This window comes from Lepus europaeus, chromosome 2 (genome assembly GCF_033115175.1).
Source record: "Lepus europaeus isolate LE1 chromosome 2, mLepTim1.pri, whole genome shotgun sequence".
In the NCBI taxonomy this organism is placed as follows: domain Eukaryota; kingdom Metazoa; phylum Chordata; class Mammalia; order Lagomorpha; family Leporidae; genus Lepus; species Lepus europaeus.
The window spans coordinates 52,848,186-52,866,494 of NC_084828.1; the positions used below are offsets into that span (position 1 = coordinate 52,848,186).

The following is an 18,309-nucleotide window of genomic DNA, read 5'->3' on the forward strand; positions in this document are numbered from 1 at the left end:
AAGTATTTTTATAGAATAAAACTATAGGAACATTATGTCGTTTATTGCAGCTAATCTCCCAATTTGTGTTTAACATTTCATTTTATTCTACTTTTTTTTTTGCAATGGAGAGTTAGACAGTGACAGAGAGACAGAGAGAGAGTTATAGACAGTGAGAAAGAGAGAGAAAGGTCTTCCTTATTTTTTAAGTATATGCTCCACTATTATTGGATATGATAAATTGCTAGAAATATGTAAATAAAACCATTAAAATTTTTATTGTAATAAATTATATGGGATATTTAACATTTTATCCTTATGTGCATACTTCAGTGACATTAAATACTGCAACAATCAGTATCATTCATCTCCAGAACTTTGCCGTCTTCTCAACCTGAAATATGTACCAGTAAACAACAGCTGCACCCCTGTCCTCCCTTTGACAAGTACCATTTAACCTTCTGCATCTGCGAAGTTGACCACTCCACCTACCCAGTTTAAGCTGCATCAGACACTGTCTATCCTTTTGTGTCTAACATATTTAAGTTAGCACAATGTCCTTGAGTTGCATCCAACTTGTGTCAGAATTTCACTCCTACTGAAGGCTAAATAATATACCATTGTGTGTATATATCTATTTATTCATTCCTCAGTGCATGATTTGAGGTGTTTTCAGCTTCTGGCTAGTGCACAGAATGTTACTATGAATGCTGATGTGCAAAAATAGTCACTGAAATATTAGGATTCACAGCTTAGTCAATGAACTTGAGAAAACTGACACCAATTTGACACTTAAAATTATGAATCAACTTCACCCTACTCAGATGTTTTTGACTATGAATATCTCTCTTAAAACTTTCAGTTTCATCTCTGTGTACCTAATCTGATGCTTTTTTTCAAAATATGATGGAAACAATGATTCAATTGATAGCCAAAAAGATAATAGCTTCAGGAGGTTGATTCAGTCCCAGAAGCAGGCAAGCAGCAAAGTAACACCTGGAAACATTCTGGAAAGTGCTCCCCTGCCTTGCTTGTAGATCAAGGACAGGTCAATATTTGTTTAGGATATGTTGTAAATTATTTCTTCTCAATTTTTGTTCAGGAAAGTCAGGAATGGCTGAAGAAAACCATACCATGAAAAATAAGTTTGTACTAACTGGATTTACAGACCACCCAGAGCTGACACCTCTGCTGTTTATGGTGTTCTTTATCATCTATGTGATCACCATGGTGGGGAATCTTGGTTTGGTGGCATTAATTTTTACACAGCGTCAACTTAATACACCAATGTACATCTTTCTGGGCAGCCTGGCTCTTGTGGATTCTTGTTGTGCCTGTGCTATTACCCCTAAGATGTTGGAGAATTTCTTTTCTAAGGACAGAATGATTTCCCTCTTTGAATGCATTATTCAGTTTTATATTCTTTGCACTGTTGAAACTGCAGATTGCTTTCTGCTGGCAGCAATGGCCTATGACCGCTATGTGGCCATATGTAGTCCACTTCAGTACCACACCTTGATGTCAAAGAAGCTCTGCATTCAGATGATCTTCGGGGCCTTCATAGCTGGAAACTTGCATTCTATGATTCATGTAGGGCTTCTCTTTAGGTTAGCTTTCTGTGGCTCTAATCACATTAATCATTTTTATTGTGATATTCTTCCCTTATACAGACTCTCTTGTGTTGATCCTTATATCAATGAATTGGTATTATTCATCTTTGCAGGTTCCATTGAAGTCTTCACTATAGGTAGTGTCTTAATATCTTATCTCCACATTTTTTTCACAATTTTTAAAATGAAATCCAAAGAGGGAAGGGTCAAAGCCTTTTCTACTTGTGCATCCCACTTTCTGTCTGTTTCATTATTCTATGGATCTATTTTCTTCATGTACATTAGACCAAATTTACTTGAAGAAGGAGATAAAGATATACCAGCTGGCATTTTGTTTACAATAGTAGTTCCTGTATTAAATCCTTTCATTTATAGCCTGAGAAATAAGGAAGTAATAAGTATCTTGAGAAAAGTTCTGAAGAAACAATAATCTCAAGAAAGTTTGAAACAAATGGTATTTATTGTAACTTAATAATTTAAATACAGCAATAACTTTCCAGTGAAATTACATGGGAAAAATGCACAAATGGCAAGTAAAAAATTAAACATACTATAATGCAATCAAGTTACACAGCTCATAAAAGGGAGAAATGCACAATAAGTAAACTTTGGTAAATATTAACTCAAAATAATAATAATCAAAACCAATCTTTAGTCCAATTAAGAGATAACTTATGATATTGTCATATTTATGGACTGTGTCAGTTTCCATAAGTACTAGTACCCAAGACAACAACAAATCTAACATTTTTATTAGTATCTAGTGGTGGAAGGGGGAACACTAATGAGTTAGGAGGTGAAAAAAAGTATGATTGTTGAACAGTATACAGGGCTTATATAAAATAAATCTATTTATTTTCTCTTCACCATTGAAAAACATCAAGTTGTGGAATGTGAGTTCCAATGATCTTACTGTGGTATCATAAAATGATCACTTTCTAATTATTAACCCAAGATGTATGCATCAAGTACTGCAAAAAATTGAGGAAAATGGAGTTAGAAGTATGAATTTATTTTTTCAGAAAAATAATTTGGGGTTCAAAAATGTTTTCATAATATGTGGAAAATCTGCATTATGAAAAATCTATTAAAGGATTTATTTTACACCAACATAGACACTTACTTTTAATTCCACTTTTTTCATAAAATGTTTGAAGTACTCTCATAATTATTGAGATTCTCCTTTGTGGGAGTGCTGTTCTAGATTCTAGGGCCTATCAGTAGCCAAAACACCAGGTTTTTTTTTTTTTTTTTTTTTTATCTCCTTAGATTATAGAACATTGCCAAGACTTACATACTAGCTTCTGGGTCAGTGAGGTGCTGTATCAAATAACAGAAAAACTCACCCATTCTACCAGATCTCTTCATCCTCTGAGTTCACTTTCAAATTCCCAGAAGGCAACTGTCAGGTTGCAACATTGCCCCAGGCTAGTCAGCCATCTAAAGCTGGCTTCTTATGAAAAAGCAGTTGGAAAACAGGCATAGTATTTCCATCTCCCAAATTCATGAATGCAAAAAATATAACCACTCATTTTCTCCTTATAAGCTCCAAGAAAATCTAACCTAGCTCAAATGCACTCACACATTTCAAGATATTCCTTGTTGTTTCCAACTAAACTCCACAAATTAAGGATTTGCCAACCATATCTCCACCATAAATGTGCAAGCCTTTACCCCAAATCATGTTCTTGAGTACAGGTGTCATGCTAAAGATGAGCTCAGTCCAAGCTGTGGTTGTCTGGGATATCTGAACCCATTTAAGCCTCTGGGTACCCCTTCTTGCCACCATCACTTTATCTACAGCGACATTTAGTTTCTGTGCTGTGCTACCTGCTGGCTCAATCTCTTTCAGTCTTTCTTTGCTAATTTCTTCGTAAATTCAACTTTATCTCCTCCATTCGGGTCCAGGGTATATTTAGAAGAATTCCTTTTTGCAATTTCGTTGCTATAGATTACTGGTACAATGCAGGACACTGAATGCTTTTACAGGAACATAGATCCCCAAACTTCTTTGGGGTTTCAGTGTCATTCTACCCCCATTCCTAGGACAATCCTCAGGAAATTAAATCACTGACCTCCATCTCAGTGACACAACTTATCCACTCTGAGGTTACTTATTTGTAATTCACTGAATATTTATTTATAAAATGGGTCCAAACTTTAACATTGTTATAAATGATTCCCAAATCTATTTCTATCTAAAATGGTATCAATGGCCATTGGACAAAACAGCATTACAGATAGGCTTTATCTAAGGATTGCTGGTCATAGAGGGGAAAAACTCATAAAATGAATACTTTTGGCCGGTGCCGTGGCTTAACAGGTTAATCCTCCACCTTCTGGCGCCGGCACACCGGGTTCTAGTCCCGGTCGGGGTGCCGGATTCTATCCTGGTTGCCCCTCTTCCAGGCCAGCTCTCTGCTGTGGCCAGGGAGTGCAGTGGAGGATGGCCCAAGTGCTTGGGCCCTGCACCCCATGGGAGACCAGGAGAAGTACCTGGCTCCTGCCATCGGATCAGCGCTGTGCGCCTGCCGCAGCGCGCCTACCGCAGTGGCCATTGGAGGGTGAACCAACGGCAAAAAGGAAGACCTTTCTCTCTGTCTCTCTCTCACTGTCCACTCTGCCTGTCAAAAAAAAAAAAAATGAATACTTTTAAAATCTTTACCAATATTTCAAAACTAGAGAAAAGCAGAGATTTGTTTGGGACTCTTTTGAAAAAGCAAAACTAAAATACACAGAAATAAATGCTTTATCAAATATTTAAGCAAATATTAGTTATGATTACAAATTTGTTTTTGAGATAACATTTTTAGTTATTTTTATTTTTATTAGTATAAAGAGAACAGATTTCATGTATTTCATAGATACCATTCTAAGAGAATAACCACAGATTTTTCAAAATATATATGAATCAAGTCAATTATTTTTCAGAAAAATAAAATATAACTTGATAAAAATTTTAATTAACTTTAATATCAAGGAATAGTAATGAAACTGATTCATTAATTTTTTTAAAAACATCCAAAGGCTCCACAAGTTTTACCAAGGGTACCAACTTAATCCCTTATTATACAAATTATACTATTTTATCTCATTTGCATTTTCTTCACATTTTAATCATTTATCTTTCCAGGCCATTTTTGTCAGTGGGGCTGTATGTTTTATTTCTGCATCTCAAGATTACTTTGCATTAAATTTCAAATTTCTGCTACTATATCAGAAAATCAGTGGGTGAGATGATAAAACAATGGTGAAGATAGACACTAGTATGATTCATTGAGCAATGTTTACAGGGAAAGTAATTCTATAAGTGACTTGTTCATTCAAAAATATTGTGTTACGACAGTTCGTCCTTAGACAGCAGTGTCACTTTCGGCACTTACATATTGAATTCTATGATAACTATGAGGATCTGTGCATTTGGTATATCAAGTAATTCCACAGTTACTCTTCATATATAAAAAATATATCATTTGAGCTAATTTGTAGATATTTTTGATGCTTCTAACACTTCATATTTACATTTTAACTATTGGGATTTTACCAAGTCCTAATAAGCTATTTCTTGCTATCAGCTTGAGTTATCAACTACCTTGATATTGAGAGTTTGACAGACTGGAAAATATTGACTCTATGCACTCATCACTAGGCATACCAATTATGTCCCTTTCAAAAATCATTCTTCCTGTGATTATTTTTGTCTTTGATTCCCACCCATTTCCAGCCCAACAAAAGAAATGTTCTGAAGTTGGTATTGCTTGTTGGGACAGGTTGACTTTATCAACAGGCCTATCTCACCACATAATTTTACTTAATTATTTATTTTCACTTTATTCAGGAGGCAGGAAGACAGAAAGAAGAGATCTTGCATTTGCTAATGCATTCCCCTAAATGATCTGAGCGAGGCTCAATACAGGTCACTCAAGTGGGTGGCAGACACCCAATGTACTTCAGCCTCCTGGAGTACACATTATTAGAAACCTGGATCAAAAGCATGGGATGGGACTCATGTCAATATGAGACTTAACCACTGTGCCAAATGCCTACCTCATGCTATATAATTTTAAATGTGGGGTCCTCAGTGATGTGCTGAAGCATAAGAAGAATGTAATAGCTATAGCCTGTTCATCTCTAGAGTCATAGTCACTGTTAAAACTCATTATTCTGCTTGCTCTAATTCTTAAGTTGTATTTTTAATCTATCAAGATGGACTACACTGGTACTATGAAATTGTTCTTGCATGAGATGAAATCAAAGACCTCACTCCATTTCTGGACATGCCAGAGTCTGGTATGTCTCTCAAAGTTTTAACACTTGTGTCATAATGAGCTATTTGTATTGATTTAAAGTTTTCATTAATTAAAGTGTGATTGCCATATTATTTGGAATATAAATATTTGTAAATGTTCACTGAATTGTACTCCTTCCATTTCCTCATTTTATGATCAATGTCATGAATTTCACATTATGTGATATTAACATCCACTTCTGCATTCAAAAAATATTGTATATTTTATGTTTACATATGAAGTGAACATGGCAAAATTGTTAAATCCATGTATGCTCATCGAACTCTTTATACTTTTCTGTACATTTGTATTCTTGAAATATAATGAAAAGAGAAAATAATAAAGTTGGATAATTTTATGGTTTAAAAAAGAGAAAAAGCTCCCCTATGACTTGTGAAAGAGACATAGCTCACCTAATGATTTGTAAAGAGGAAAAGATTAATTTTTTTTTATTTTTTTCATAATATGTATTTTCTTTTTTTTTCAACTTTATTTAATAAATATAAATTTCCAAAGTACAACTTTTGGATTATAATAGTTTTTCCCCCATAACCTCCCTCCCACCTGCAACCATCCCATCTCCCACTCCCTCTCCCATACCATTCTTCATCAAGATTCATTTTCAATTATCTTTATATACAGAAGGACAATTTAGTATATACTAGGAAAAGATTTTAACAGACTGCACCCACACAGAAACACAAAGTATAGAGTACTGTTTGAGTAGTAGTTTTACTGTTAATTCACACAGTACAACACATTAAGGACAGAGATCCTACATGGGGAGTAGGTGCACAGTGACTGCCGTTGTTGACTTAACAACTGACACTCTTATTTATTTATGATATCAGTGATCACCCGAGGCTCTTGTCATGAGCTGCCAAGGCTATGGAAGCCTCCTGAGTTCACCAACTCTGATCTTATTTTGACAAGGCCATAGTCAAAGTGGAAGTTCTCTCCTCCCTTCAGAGAAAGGTACCTCCTTCTTTGATGGCCCATTCTTTCCCCTAGGATCTCACTTGCAGAGATCTTTCATTTAGGTCATTTTTTTTTTGCCAGAGTGTCTTGGCTTTCCATGCCTGCAAAACTCTCATGGGCTTTTCAGCCAGATCCAAATGCCTTAAGGTCTGATTCTGAGGCCAGAGTGCTGTTTAAGGCATTTGCCCTTCTATGAGTCTGCTGTGTATCCTGCTTCCCATGTAGGATCATTCTCTCCTTTTTAATTCTATCAATTATTATTTGCAGACACTGGTCTTATTTATGTAATCCCTTTGACACTTAATCCTATCTTTTTGATCAATTATGAACTTAAACTGATCACTTTAACTAGTAAGATGGCGTTGGTACACGCCACCTTGATGGGATTGAATTGGAATCCCCTGGCATATTTCTAGCTTTACCATTAAGGGTAAGTCCGAGTGAGCATGTGCCGAACTGTACATCTCCTCCCTCTTATTCCCACTCTTATATTTAACAGAGATCACTTTTCAGTTAATTTTAAATGCCTAAGAATAATTGTGTGTTAATTAAATAGTTCAACCAATGGTATTAAGTAGAACAAAAAAATACTAAAAGGAATAAAATAGTAAGTTGTTCCTCAACAATCAGGACAAGGGCTGATCAAGTCATTGTTTCTCATAATGTCCATTTCATTTCAACAGGTTTCCTTTTAGGTGCTCAGTTACTTGTCACCGATCAGGGAGATCATATGATATTTGTCCTTTTGGGACTTGTTTATTTCACTCAGCATGATGTTTTCCAGATTCCTCCATTTTGTTGCAAATGACCAGATTTCATTTTTTTTAACTCTTGTATAGAGTTACATATAGAGTACATATCCCATAATTTCTTTATCCAGTCTTCTGTTGATGGGCATTTAGGTTGATTCCAGGTCTTAGCTATTGTGAATTGAGCTGCAATAAACACAGTGCACAGTGCTCTTTTATTTGCTAATTTAATTTCCTTGGGTAAATTCCAAGGAGTGGAATGGATGGGTTGTATCGTAGGGCTATATTGAGGTTTCTGAGGAATCTCCAAACTGTCTTCCATAGTGGCTTTACCAGTTTGCATTCCCACCAACAGTGGGTTAGTGTCCCTTTTCCCCCACATCCTCGCCAGCATCTGTTGTTAGTTGATTTCTGAATGTGAGCCATTCCAACCAGGGTGAGGTGAAACTTCATTGTGGTTTTGATTTGCATTTCCCTGATGGCTAGTGATCCTGAGCATTTTTTCATGTGTCTGTTGGCCATTTGGATTTTCTCTTTTGAAAAATGTGTATTTTAGGTGCTTGGCCCATCTCTTAAGTGGGTTGTTTGTTTTGTTTTTGTGGAGTTTCTTGATCTCTTTGTAGATTCTGGTTATTAAACTTTAATCAGTTGCATAATTTGCAAATATATTTTTCCCATTCGGTCCATTGCCTCTTCATTTCCTGACTGTTTTTTTTTTTTTGCTGTATAGAAACTTCTCAACTTGATGTAAAGATTAAAAATTAAAATAAAGAAAGTAGACTATATTAATGAATACCAACACACGAATAATAATTATGGAGAAATAATTGTGAATATAAAGAGCAGAAAGTCATAAAGAAATAATCCATAACTATTTCCCCATAATGCCATATACTTGCTAGATCAAAAGTGCCTACCAAGTGCACAGTAAATGGAAAAAGAAAGAAGATGGGAAAGGATGAAGGGGAAGATGAATTGGGAATTTAAACATAGGGATAGGCACAGAAGGAAAATGATGCAGAAAGATATAAAAAGAACACTATGTGAGGATGGAGGACGGATTAATGCATCTATGTCCAAGGAACATCAAAAATTGACAGCAATTTTTACAAGCTAGGAAGAGGTAAAGGATTCTCTCTCTACAGGTTCAAAGGGAGCATGGCCCTTCAAACATCTCATTTTTAGACTTCCAACTTATAGAACCATGAAATGATAAGTTTCTTGGATGTTAAGTCATCCCATGTAGTTGTACATTATTATGGCCAATCTGAGAAATGAATATAACTGGGTTAACTTACAACATGGCTACCAGGTTCCAAGAATGAGTATATAAAGAGAGAACAAGACAAAACTGCATGGCATCTTAATGATCGTTTTGGAAGTCAAATTGCATCACTTCTACCTCACTTCATTTGTTATTTATTTGTTCACATTTTAGCTACACTCAAGGGGAGGAGATTCTTTGATGAAGAGAGTCAACATCACACTATAAGAGAATATGGGATGAGGCACACTGCGTTGGTCATCTCTGGTAAATACAATCTGCCAAAATGCTAGACAAGTTGAGAAAAATGATAGGGCAAGCATTAGGGTAGGCCAAGAGCTAGATTTAAAGGAGAAATACTGCACTGCTTAACTCATTTTTTCTTTGTAAAATATTGTTCCCTGAATAAATGTAAGATGGGTATTGTAAACAAAAAAAATGGTGATTTTATTTGCATTTCCCTGATGGTTAGTGATCCTAAGCATTTTTTTCATGTCTGTTGCTCATTTGTATTACATCCTTTGAAAAAATACCTGATCATGTCCCTTGCTCATTTCTTAACTGGATGATTTGTTTTCTTGCTACTGAGTTTCTTGAGCTCCTTATATATTCTGAATATTAATCCTTTATCCCATGCGTAGTTTGCAAATATTTTCTCTCATTATGTCAGTTGCCTCTTTATGTTGTTGAGTATTTCCTTTGCTGTGCAGAAGCTTCTTAGCTTGATGTAATTCCATTTGTCTTTGCTTTTATTGCCTGTGCTTCTGGGATTTTATTCAAGAAGTCTTTGCCTATGCCACTGTCTTAAGAGTTTCCCCAATGTTTTTCTCTAGTAATTTGATAGTATCAGGCTGAGAATTTGGATCCTGGATCCATTCTGAGTTGATTTTTGTGTAAGGTGTAAGGTAGGTGTCTTGTTTAATACTTCTGCAGGTGTAAATCCTTATACAACAAAATGGATGTAATCATATGTGGTGGAATGAGAAGGCCATGCCAAGATGGCCACTGGCAAGCGAGCGTCAGTTACTCAGGAATGACTTTGAAACCCACCTGGCAACAGACCCTGCCTGGCAACAGGCTGTGATTGGATGGTTTTGGAAACCACAGGGCAAACAGAGCCTGCCTGGCAACAGGCTGTGATTGGTTGGGGCATAGACCGCCCCTTGACCGGATTGGCTGGTCTTGGCTATATAAGCTGTTGTACTAACTGAAATAAACGAGTCTGCGGGCTGCTTGCCTCAAGCCCACTTTCACCCAACTCCCGGGGTCTGTGTGGTGACTCCACACCTCTTGCCCCCACCACGTTCCTCCTCTCAGAAACGAATCCACTGTAACATTGTTGAGAAATCAACTGCAACAATCATATACCTTTATGTTTCGTGAAATAAACCCACTCTAAAAAAGACAATGTATTTTTTCTTATTTGTAGTAGCTAATATAGAGTACAAAAAATTAGAAGAAGAATGAAACTGACATCTTATGATTTGATTATTTATAGCCCTTGTCTATATTCCTATGGAACAGTGGTTTTTCTACCTTCTACTTGTTGAATATGATTAGTGCTGCATCAATCATGTGATTATAAAGTAAACTAAAGGTAAAAATTACAAGATAGAAAGAAAAAAGGATTGAGGGAGGGAGTAGGGAGAAAAGGAGGGAAGTATGGTTATCCTCTTAGAATTATATCTATGAAATACATGAATTTAACTACCTCATTGAATTCTCTCCAAAATTTTATGCAAGAAGGACAATTTTTATTGCAAGTGGCAGGTGAGAAAATGAACTCCAGTGTGGTTGAGGCAATTATTCCATATCCCACAGTACTCTGCATGATCTGTATGCCAGCCTGTCAACTATAAAACCCACATCCTAATTATCACATAAGAAATAACAAAATATCCCCTAGAGGTTACCCAGAAATATTTAGTTTAGTCCGTGTGGTGCAGATCAGTGCACTGGTTTAAAAAAAATCATTTTATCTTAAAAAGTTGTCACCCACATGGGCTAAATATTTCTGGGTAAGCTTTAGGGAACATTTTGTAATTTCTTGTATAATAAAGCAGAATGTGGATTTTGTAATTAGCATTTAAAATTCAAGAGATTTTCTTAAGATTTCTATTTTATTTATTTGAAAGGCCAACTTATAGTGAAGAAAGGAGAGAGACAGAGAGAGAGACAGAGAGAGAGAACCTTCCACCCACTGTTTCACTCCCCAGAGGGCCATAATAGTCAAGGCTTGGCCAAGCTGAAGCCAGGAGCTCTTTCCAGGTCTCCACATGGTTGCAGGGACCCAAGTACTTGGGCCATCCTCTGCTGCCTTCCCAGGTGCATTAGGAGGAAGCTAGATTGGAAGTGGAGCAGCTGGAACTTGAACCAGTCCCTATAAAGAATGCAAGTTGCAACTTAACCTGCTATGCCTGGCCCAAGAGAATGTTCTTGATAAAAGGGTGGTAGAGAGGATGAGAGATTAATCTCCCATCCACTGGTTTTCTCCTCAAAAGCCAGGAACCCAGAACTCATTCTGGGTCTCCCACATAGGTGGGCAGAGACCCATCTACTGGAGCCATCATCTGTCCCTCCCAGGGTATGTATTAGCAGGAAGCAGGAATCAGAACTAGAACCAAGACTCTAATCTACCACTGTGTCAAATGCCTACACCCAATGAGAATTTAAAAAAAAAAATTTCACATTTCTTGAAAAATCAGGAGATTTGGCAACCATTATTTCTTTTTATGCCATTTGCCTAGTCCCTCTGAACATCTGAATGCATAGGCTGGCATTACAAATACTTCATTATTTCAATAATTTACAGTAAAACCATCTACCACATTGATATTGTCAATTATAAAATATTGATTTGAACAATTTTTTCATTTTTCCTACTTACCTTTTATAGTAAAAACATTAATAAGAAGAGAAATGATCAAAAACATCAAGAACAGATAATTTATTAATTCACTGACAGCTGGTTATGGAAATACCAATAAGTAAACAAAGTATATTAATTCACATTTTAAAAAGGAAATATCATATAATAGACATTAACTATTAAAGGTATAGATATAAACTTGATAGAAATACAGAACAGGGCCATTGCTGTGTCATAGTGGGTAAAGCCCTGGCCTGCAGTGCCAGCATCCCATATGGGTGCCAGTTCAAGTCCCAGCTGTTCCACCTCCAATCCAGCTCCCTGCTATGACCTGAGAAAGCAGTAGATGGCCCAAATCCTTGGGCCCCTGCACCCACTTAGGAGGCCCAGAGGCAGCTCCTAGCTTCAGATCAGTGCAGCTCTAGCCATTGCTGCCATTTGGGCAGTGAACCAGTGGATGGAAGACTTTCCATCTCTCTCTCTCTTTCCTTTCTACCTCTGCCTCTCTGTAACTCTGCCTTTTAAATAAATAAATAAATCTTAAAAAAAATACAGAACAATAATCTATGTAATTCATTTTAAGCAAATATATGTCACCCTTTTATTAACTATGAACACACTATTTTACTTTATTTAAATTATTTTCATCTCTATGTATTATAATTTTGTGTTTTATTTTCATTGGTGAATTAGTATCAATCCTAGAACAAAAACTAGTTAGCCCTCTTTAAGATGTGAGCAAGAAAGGAACCTCCCTTTCTTAAAGGAAACAAAGCCAAATATTAATATGAGAAAGATGTATTATTAAATTAGCATGACAATTTTGGTGAAATGAGTCATATACTGTATTGATAGTATTTACAGATGTGTCTTGTTTGATATTTCCTTAATAAGTTTTTAAAAAAGATTTATTTTATTTATTTGAAAAGCACAGTTACAGAGTGAGAGAGGCAAAGACAGAGAAAGAGAAGTCTTCCATCTGCTGGTCTACTCCCCAAATGGCTGCAACAGCTATAGCTGGACCCACCCAAAGCCAGGAGCCAGGAGCTTCATCTAGATCTCCCACATGGGTACAGGGCCCAAGCACTTAGGCCATCTTCTGCTGCTTTCCCATATACATTAGCAGGGTCCTGGACAAGAAGCACAGCAGCTGGGACTTGAACCAGCACCTATATGGGATGCTGGCATTGCAGGCAGCAGCTATACCTAGTACACTGCAACTTTAGAAGTTAAGAACAAAATAACACACATAAAATAAGGGAGAAAATGATTAAGATAAAGATAAAGATATTTCTACTGGGAGAAAAAAACTACTGGAAATTTTTGAAAAATGATTTTACATATAGATACTTATGTGCCTGGAATTAGTGCTGTGGTGTAATAGGTTAGGCCTCCACCTGTGGCACCAGCATCCCATCTGGGCCCTACTTCATGTCTCAGCAGCTCCTCCTCCAATCCAGCTCTCTCCTATGGCCTGGGAGAGCAGCAGAAGATGGCCCAAGTGCTTGGGCCCTTGTAACTGCAAAGGGAGACCTGAAGGAGGATCTTGGCTCCTGGCTTCAGATTTGCCCAGATCCAACCATTATAGCCACTTGGGGAGTGAACCAGCAGATGGAAGACCTTTCTCTCTGGCTCTCCCTCTGTCTATAACTCTGCATCTCAAATAAATAAATAACGTTTAAAAAACAATTCGTTCTTCATAAAGCCAGAGAATGAATGTGGGAAAAATAAAGAGCAGTCTTTTGGCTGTGACATGCATTCTATATGAATACAGATGCCCAAGCTCAATGGTATACAACCCAAATGGTGTGGAAACAGGGAAAGTTAGAGGGAGTTTGTAATAAATATAAACACAGATCAAGTGAGTTACTTTAAGCTACATTTCTTCATCCCTGGAAGGCAAAATGTACAAATTTCTCCATTGGTATGTCAGTGTAGTAATGATGTAAGGGCACTCACAATATCATAGTCAAAATACTTCTCCATCTGCATAGCAACTACATATTCCACAATTAAAATATTGAGACAAACATGGTGAATAGATTTTTTCTTTTCTGCTAAGTGAGCAAGAGCATAATTAATTGATTGATTAGGGGTATCATTCATTGGCTCAGACATAAAATGTGTTATGATTCCATATTAAAAATTATTTATATGCATTTATTTTATTTTTAGCAGTGGCCTATGTTCCTCCTGAGGACAGTGGTGCAGTTTTGTCCTCCATAACACTTGGCACCAGTTAAGGTGCTCAAAAACTATAACAAGAAAGAAAAAAGGCAGGCAGGAAGAAAGACCAAACAGACAAAAAAAAAATCAAGACTAAGGCCTTGAAAATCCAAGTGTTAGAATGTAAATAACTTTTCTGGAAGCTGTGACCCCTTACCTCGGTAGCACACATCCTCAATCTACTTTGTTGACTCTTCAACTAGAAACAGCACAGAGGAATGAGGACATAATCAAGGAAACTGTTAAGTTTCAGAAATCAAGTCCAGGTCACGCCCCAAAGATGAGGTCCCTGGAAGGCAAAGGGCAGGTTAAGGACACCAGGTTCACAGGAAGAGACTGTCCTAAAAGTGGATGGGAGGGGAGTCATGAAACTCAAGTTTTCTTCTCAGTTTTACGTTGGCTGAACTACAAATGTGACTAACACCAAAAATACTCATCCTTTTGAGTGTTCTCTTAGTTTTAACATTATCACACACACACACACACACACACAAATGGAAGGCTGAAATGTGTCAAGACGAGAATTCCTGTAGCGAGGCAGACTACAATCTTCAGCATAATTTCCTCACTGCTCTCTGTTTTGTCCCCCTCATCCTCTCCAATAAAGCCATCTTCCTTCCTGTCATCACCAGGAAAGTACGTTCCTCTTAGTGTGGAAATAGTAAAAAGAATTACATAGGCCAAATTTCTGCTTATTGTATGTTCTTTAATATAGGCTCTTAAGAAAGTTAAGAAAATGGTAGAGTATATTTATAGTACATTTTATGGTACATACTAAATAGGACTTCATTCTCTACCATATTTATCCTCACTTATGTTTTTCTTCTATTTAACTAACTTCATATTTAAATATGTAGCCTCTTCTTAGGAATAGTAATCTTTTAGAAGAATCTTCTTAATTAATTAATTAATTGATTAGCATGAAAGGCAGAGAGACCAAAAGAGATTGTCCATCCTCTGCCTCACTTCCTGAGTGTTCACAACAGCCTGGACTGAGCCAGGTCAAAGCCACAACCTGGGAACTCAGTCTGAGACTTCCTCCTGTGTGGCAGGGACTCAACTATTTGAGTCATCATCCACTGCCTCCCAGAGTACACATCAGCAGGAAGCTAGAATGTGAGGCAGAGCTGGGACTATCACCCAGGTACTCCAATATTGGGGGTAAGCATCCCAAGTGGTCTCTTAACTACAGTGCCAAATGCCCAACCTAGGGACTATTAGTTTTTGAGATTAAAAAGTATTATTGCTCTCCTCCTGAGGAAATATACATCAAGGAAAAAAATGTAAACATTTATTTTACTTATTTATTTGAAAGGCAGAGTTACAGAGAGAGAAAAGAAACAGAGACCTTTCTATCTTCTGGTTCACTTCCCAAATGGCCACAATGGCCAAGGCTGGGCCAGGCCGAAGACAGGAGCCAAGAGGTTCCTCCAGGTCTCCCATATGGGTACAGGGGCACAAGTATTTGGGCCATTCTCTGTTGCTTTCCCAGGTTAATTAGCAATGAGCTGGATCAGAAGTGGGATAGCCAGGACTTGAGCCAGAACATATATAGGATGCTGGCACTGCAGATGGTAGTTTAACCTGCTGTACCACAGCACCGGCCCTGAAAATTTTTTAAGAACTGATGGCAAGAAACAATGAAGCTCAAGATTTAATAATTCTATGTATATCTATGAACTCATGTTTGAAAAATGAGTATTATGGGCAACAAGAGTTAAATGATGAGTTCACAGAGGACAAAAAAGTCACACAGTTACATAATCTAACTTGACTGATTGATTCACTCACTCATTCATTCATCATTCAATAAATACTTATGGAGGAGAAAGCTAGCAGTGTGGTACAGCAGATTAAGCAAACATATGTAATGCCAGCATCCCATATGGAGGCTGGTTCAAGTTCTGGCTTCTCTATTTCCAATCCAGCTCCTTGCTAATAGGCCTGGAAAAATAGAAGATGACCCACGTTCTTGGGCCCCTGCATCCACATGGGGGACTCAGATGGAGTTCCAAGCTTCTGACTTTTTACTGGTCCAACCCGGGCTGTTGCAGGCATTTGGGGAGTGAACCAGTAGGTGGAAGATAAATCTCTCTTCTCTCTCTTTCTCTCTCTCTCTCAACTCAATTAATTAATAAATAATACTTATGGGGCAGGCATTGTAGCACACCAGGTTAAGCTGCCACTTGGAACACCCACATCCCATATCAGAGTGCTGGTTTGAGCCCTGACTACTCTGAAATATTGTCCAGCTCCCTGCTAATGAACCTAGGAGGCAGTGGATGGTGACTCAAGTGCTCAGGCCCCTACCACCCACACAGAAGACCCAGATGGAGTTCCTGGCACCTGACTCTAACCTGGCTTATGTGGGGAAATTAGTTACATGATGGTGCCCAAAGGAAGTAAGGTGGGCGGAATCCAAAGTTGTTTACCACTAAAACTAATCGGCTGCGCAACATCAGGGGAGGTAACAAAACTAGTAACAAGTGTATAGACATATGGCTAGCCCTATAGAAATCCCCCCCGTAAAATGACCGTTTAAGTGATTGGTTGGTCCTTAGCCCTGCCCCAATGACTCTGCAGTTTTGTGCTATAAAGGTTCTGTTTCTCAGGAAGTAAATGAGTCCTTGCTAGACTTGGCTCCCCGCTGCGTCTGATTGTCTCCGGGATCGGGGATCGGGAGGCTGGGGAACGGGCGAGCGGCACACTTACCTTTCCTCGGACCCAGTCCATCCTTGTACGGGTGGACTAAGACCCAGCAGGCTTAGCCCTGTTTGTTGCAGGTATTTGGGGTCACCCTTTCAAAAAAATAAGTAATTCTTATTTTTAAATACCTACTGAGTATTTTTTAAATATGCCAGGTACTATGCACTGAGTAAAGTCAGGTAAGATTTCTGCTGTGAATGAGTTTCACAGTAGTCCTGGTAGGAAGATGTTACACAAGAACCATTACAACTTAATATTGTTACCTTTGTTCAGCTTTATTAGAAATTTCATATTCCACACTGAGGTATTAGGTTACCGTGCAGGATTTGCAAAAAGGGTGATCTAAAATCCCATCCAGTTATTTTTGGCTATCAGCCCTATCAAGGATCTGTACACACTGGGGATTAATCAGAATTTGGAAATTTCAGAGACAGACATTCTCTGGTGAGATTCCCAGTCCCATTCATTGTGATGAGGAGGTTACCTGCCTGCTCCTCACTCTGCTACAATGATAGAAAAAGGCTTTACTTGGAGAGCTTGCCCTGTATCCCCTGGAGTTTTGGAAATCTGTGGGAGACCGGATAACTAAGCTTTGAAGAGTCTGATGGTGAAAGGGCTTGGTGAAATGGGCTTTACACAGCAAAGCAGTGAAAGCCCTGTTCAAGATGCATTCCTCCCGTCCAGGTATCTGTTAATCCTGCACATCTCAATGTCTTCCTCACAGAAGGGGCAAGTGGAGACCCCTATTAAAAGAGTTCTCTTGAATAACCAGAGGACACCGTGGCCCCAGAAGAGAGCAACCAGACTGCCAGGAGTAAGCTAACCAGGCAGCTGAAAAAGAGACACTGATTTCACTTTGGAGGGTCTTTTTTTTTTTTTTTTTTTTTGAGATACCCCTAAAGTATCTCTTAAAAGAGAAGGACCTGGGCTGGTGCCGCAGCTCACTTCGTTAATCCTCTGCCTGCGGCACTGGCACCCTGGGTTCTAGTCCTGGTTGGGGCGCCGGATTCTGTCCTGGTTGCCCCTATTGCAGTCCAGCTCTCTGCTGTGGCCCGGGAAGGCAGTGGAGGATGGCCCACGTGCTTGGGCCCTGCATTCGATGGGAGACCAGGAGAAGCACCTGGCTCCTGGCTTTGGAGCGGCACATCACACCGGCCGCAGCGGCCATTTGGAGGGTGAACCAACGGAAGCAAGACCTTTCTCTCTGTCTCTCTAACTCTGCCTGTCAAAAAATAAATAAATAAATAAATAAAAATTAAAACGAGAAGGACCCAGCAATTGTGCATGGGCCCTCACAGACCCAGTGTCAGATAACAACACTACCAGCTACGTTAGACTATACATTTCCCTAAGCTGTTCTCCCCCTGGTTTGACAACAGAGGGATCGGAAGCAATCACTCTAAGTGTATGACAAAGTAACTGAGAAGAGAAGCAGCTGACCAAGTCTCCTCCCCCACTATGGTCCTCCCAGCCAAAGACAAGCCGAGAGGGGAGAGTTTTCAAATGGAACAGCATTATAGTTTTTACATTTAACAGCTACACTGGAGTGTGATTGTTATATTGTACTGGATTTTTAGGGCCCCCCCAAAAATGGCTACTTCATTAATTATTAATTGACTCAGGTATCTACCTTGAATTT

General features: G+C 38.3%; 1 protein-coding gene across 1 annotated transcript; it reads left to right on the top strand.

The window, feature by feature from the left end:
* The first annotated feature begins 1,092 nt into the window (after positions 1-1,092).
* LOC133747837 (olfactory receptor 5K1) lies at positions 1,093-2,019 on the top strand. The gene has a single exon (XM_062176254.1). It carries the CDS (start codon positions 1,093-1,095, stop codon positions 2,017-2,019), a length of 927 nt encoding a protein of 308 aa, XP_062032238.1.
* Positions 2,020-18,309: the final 16,290 nt, after the last annotated feature.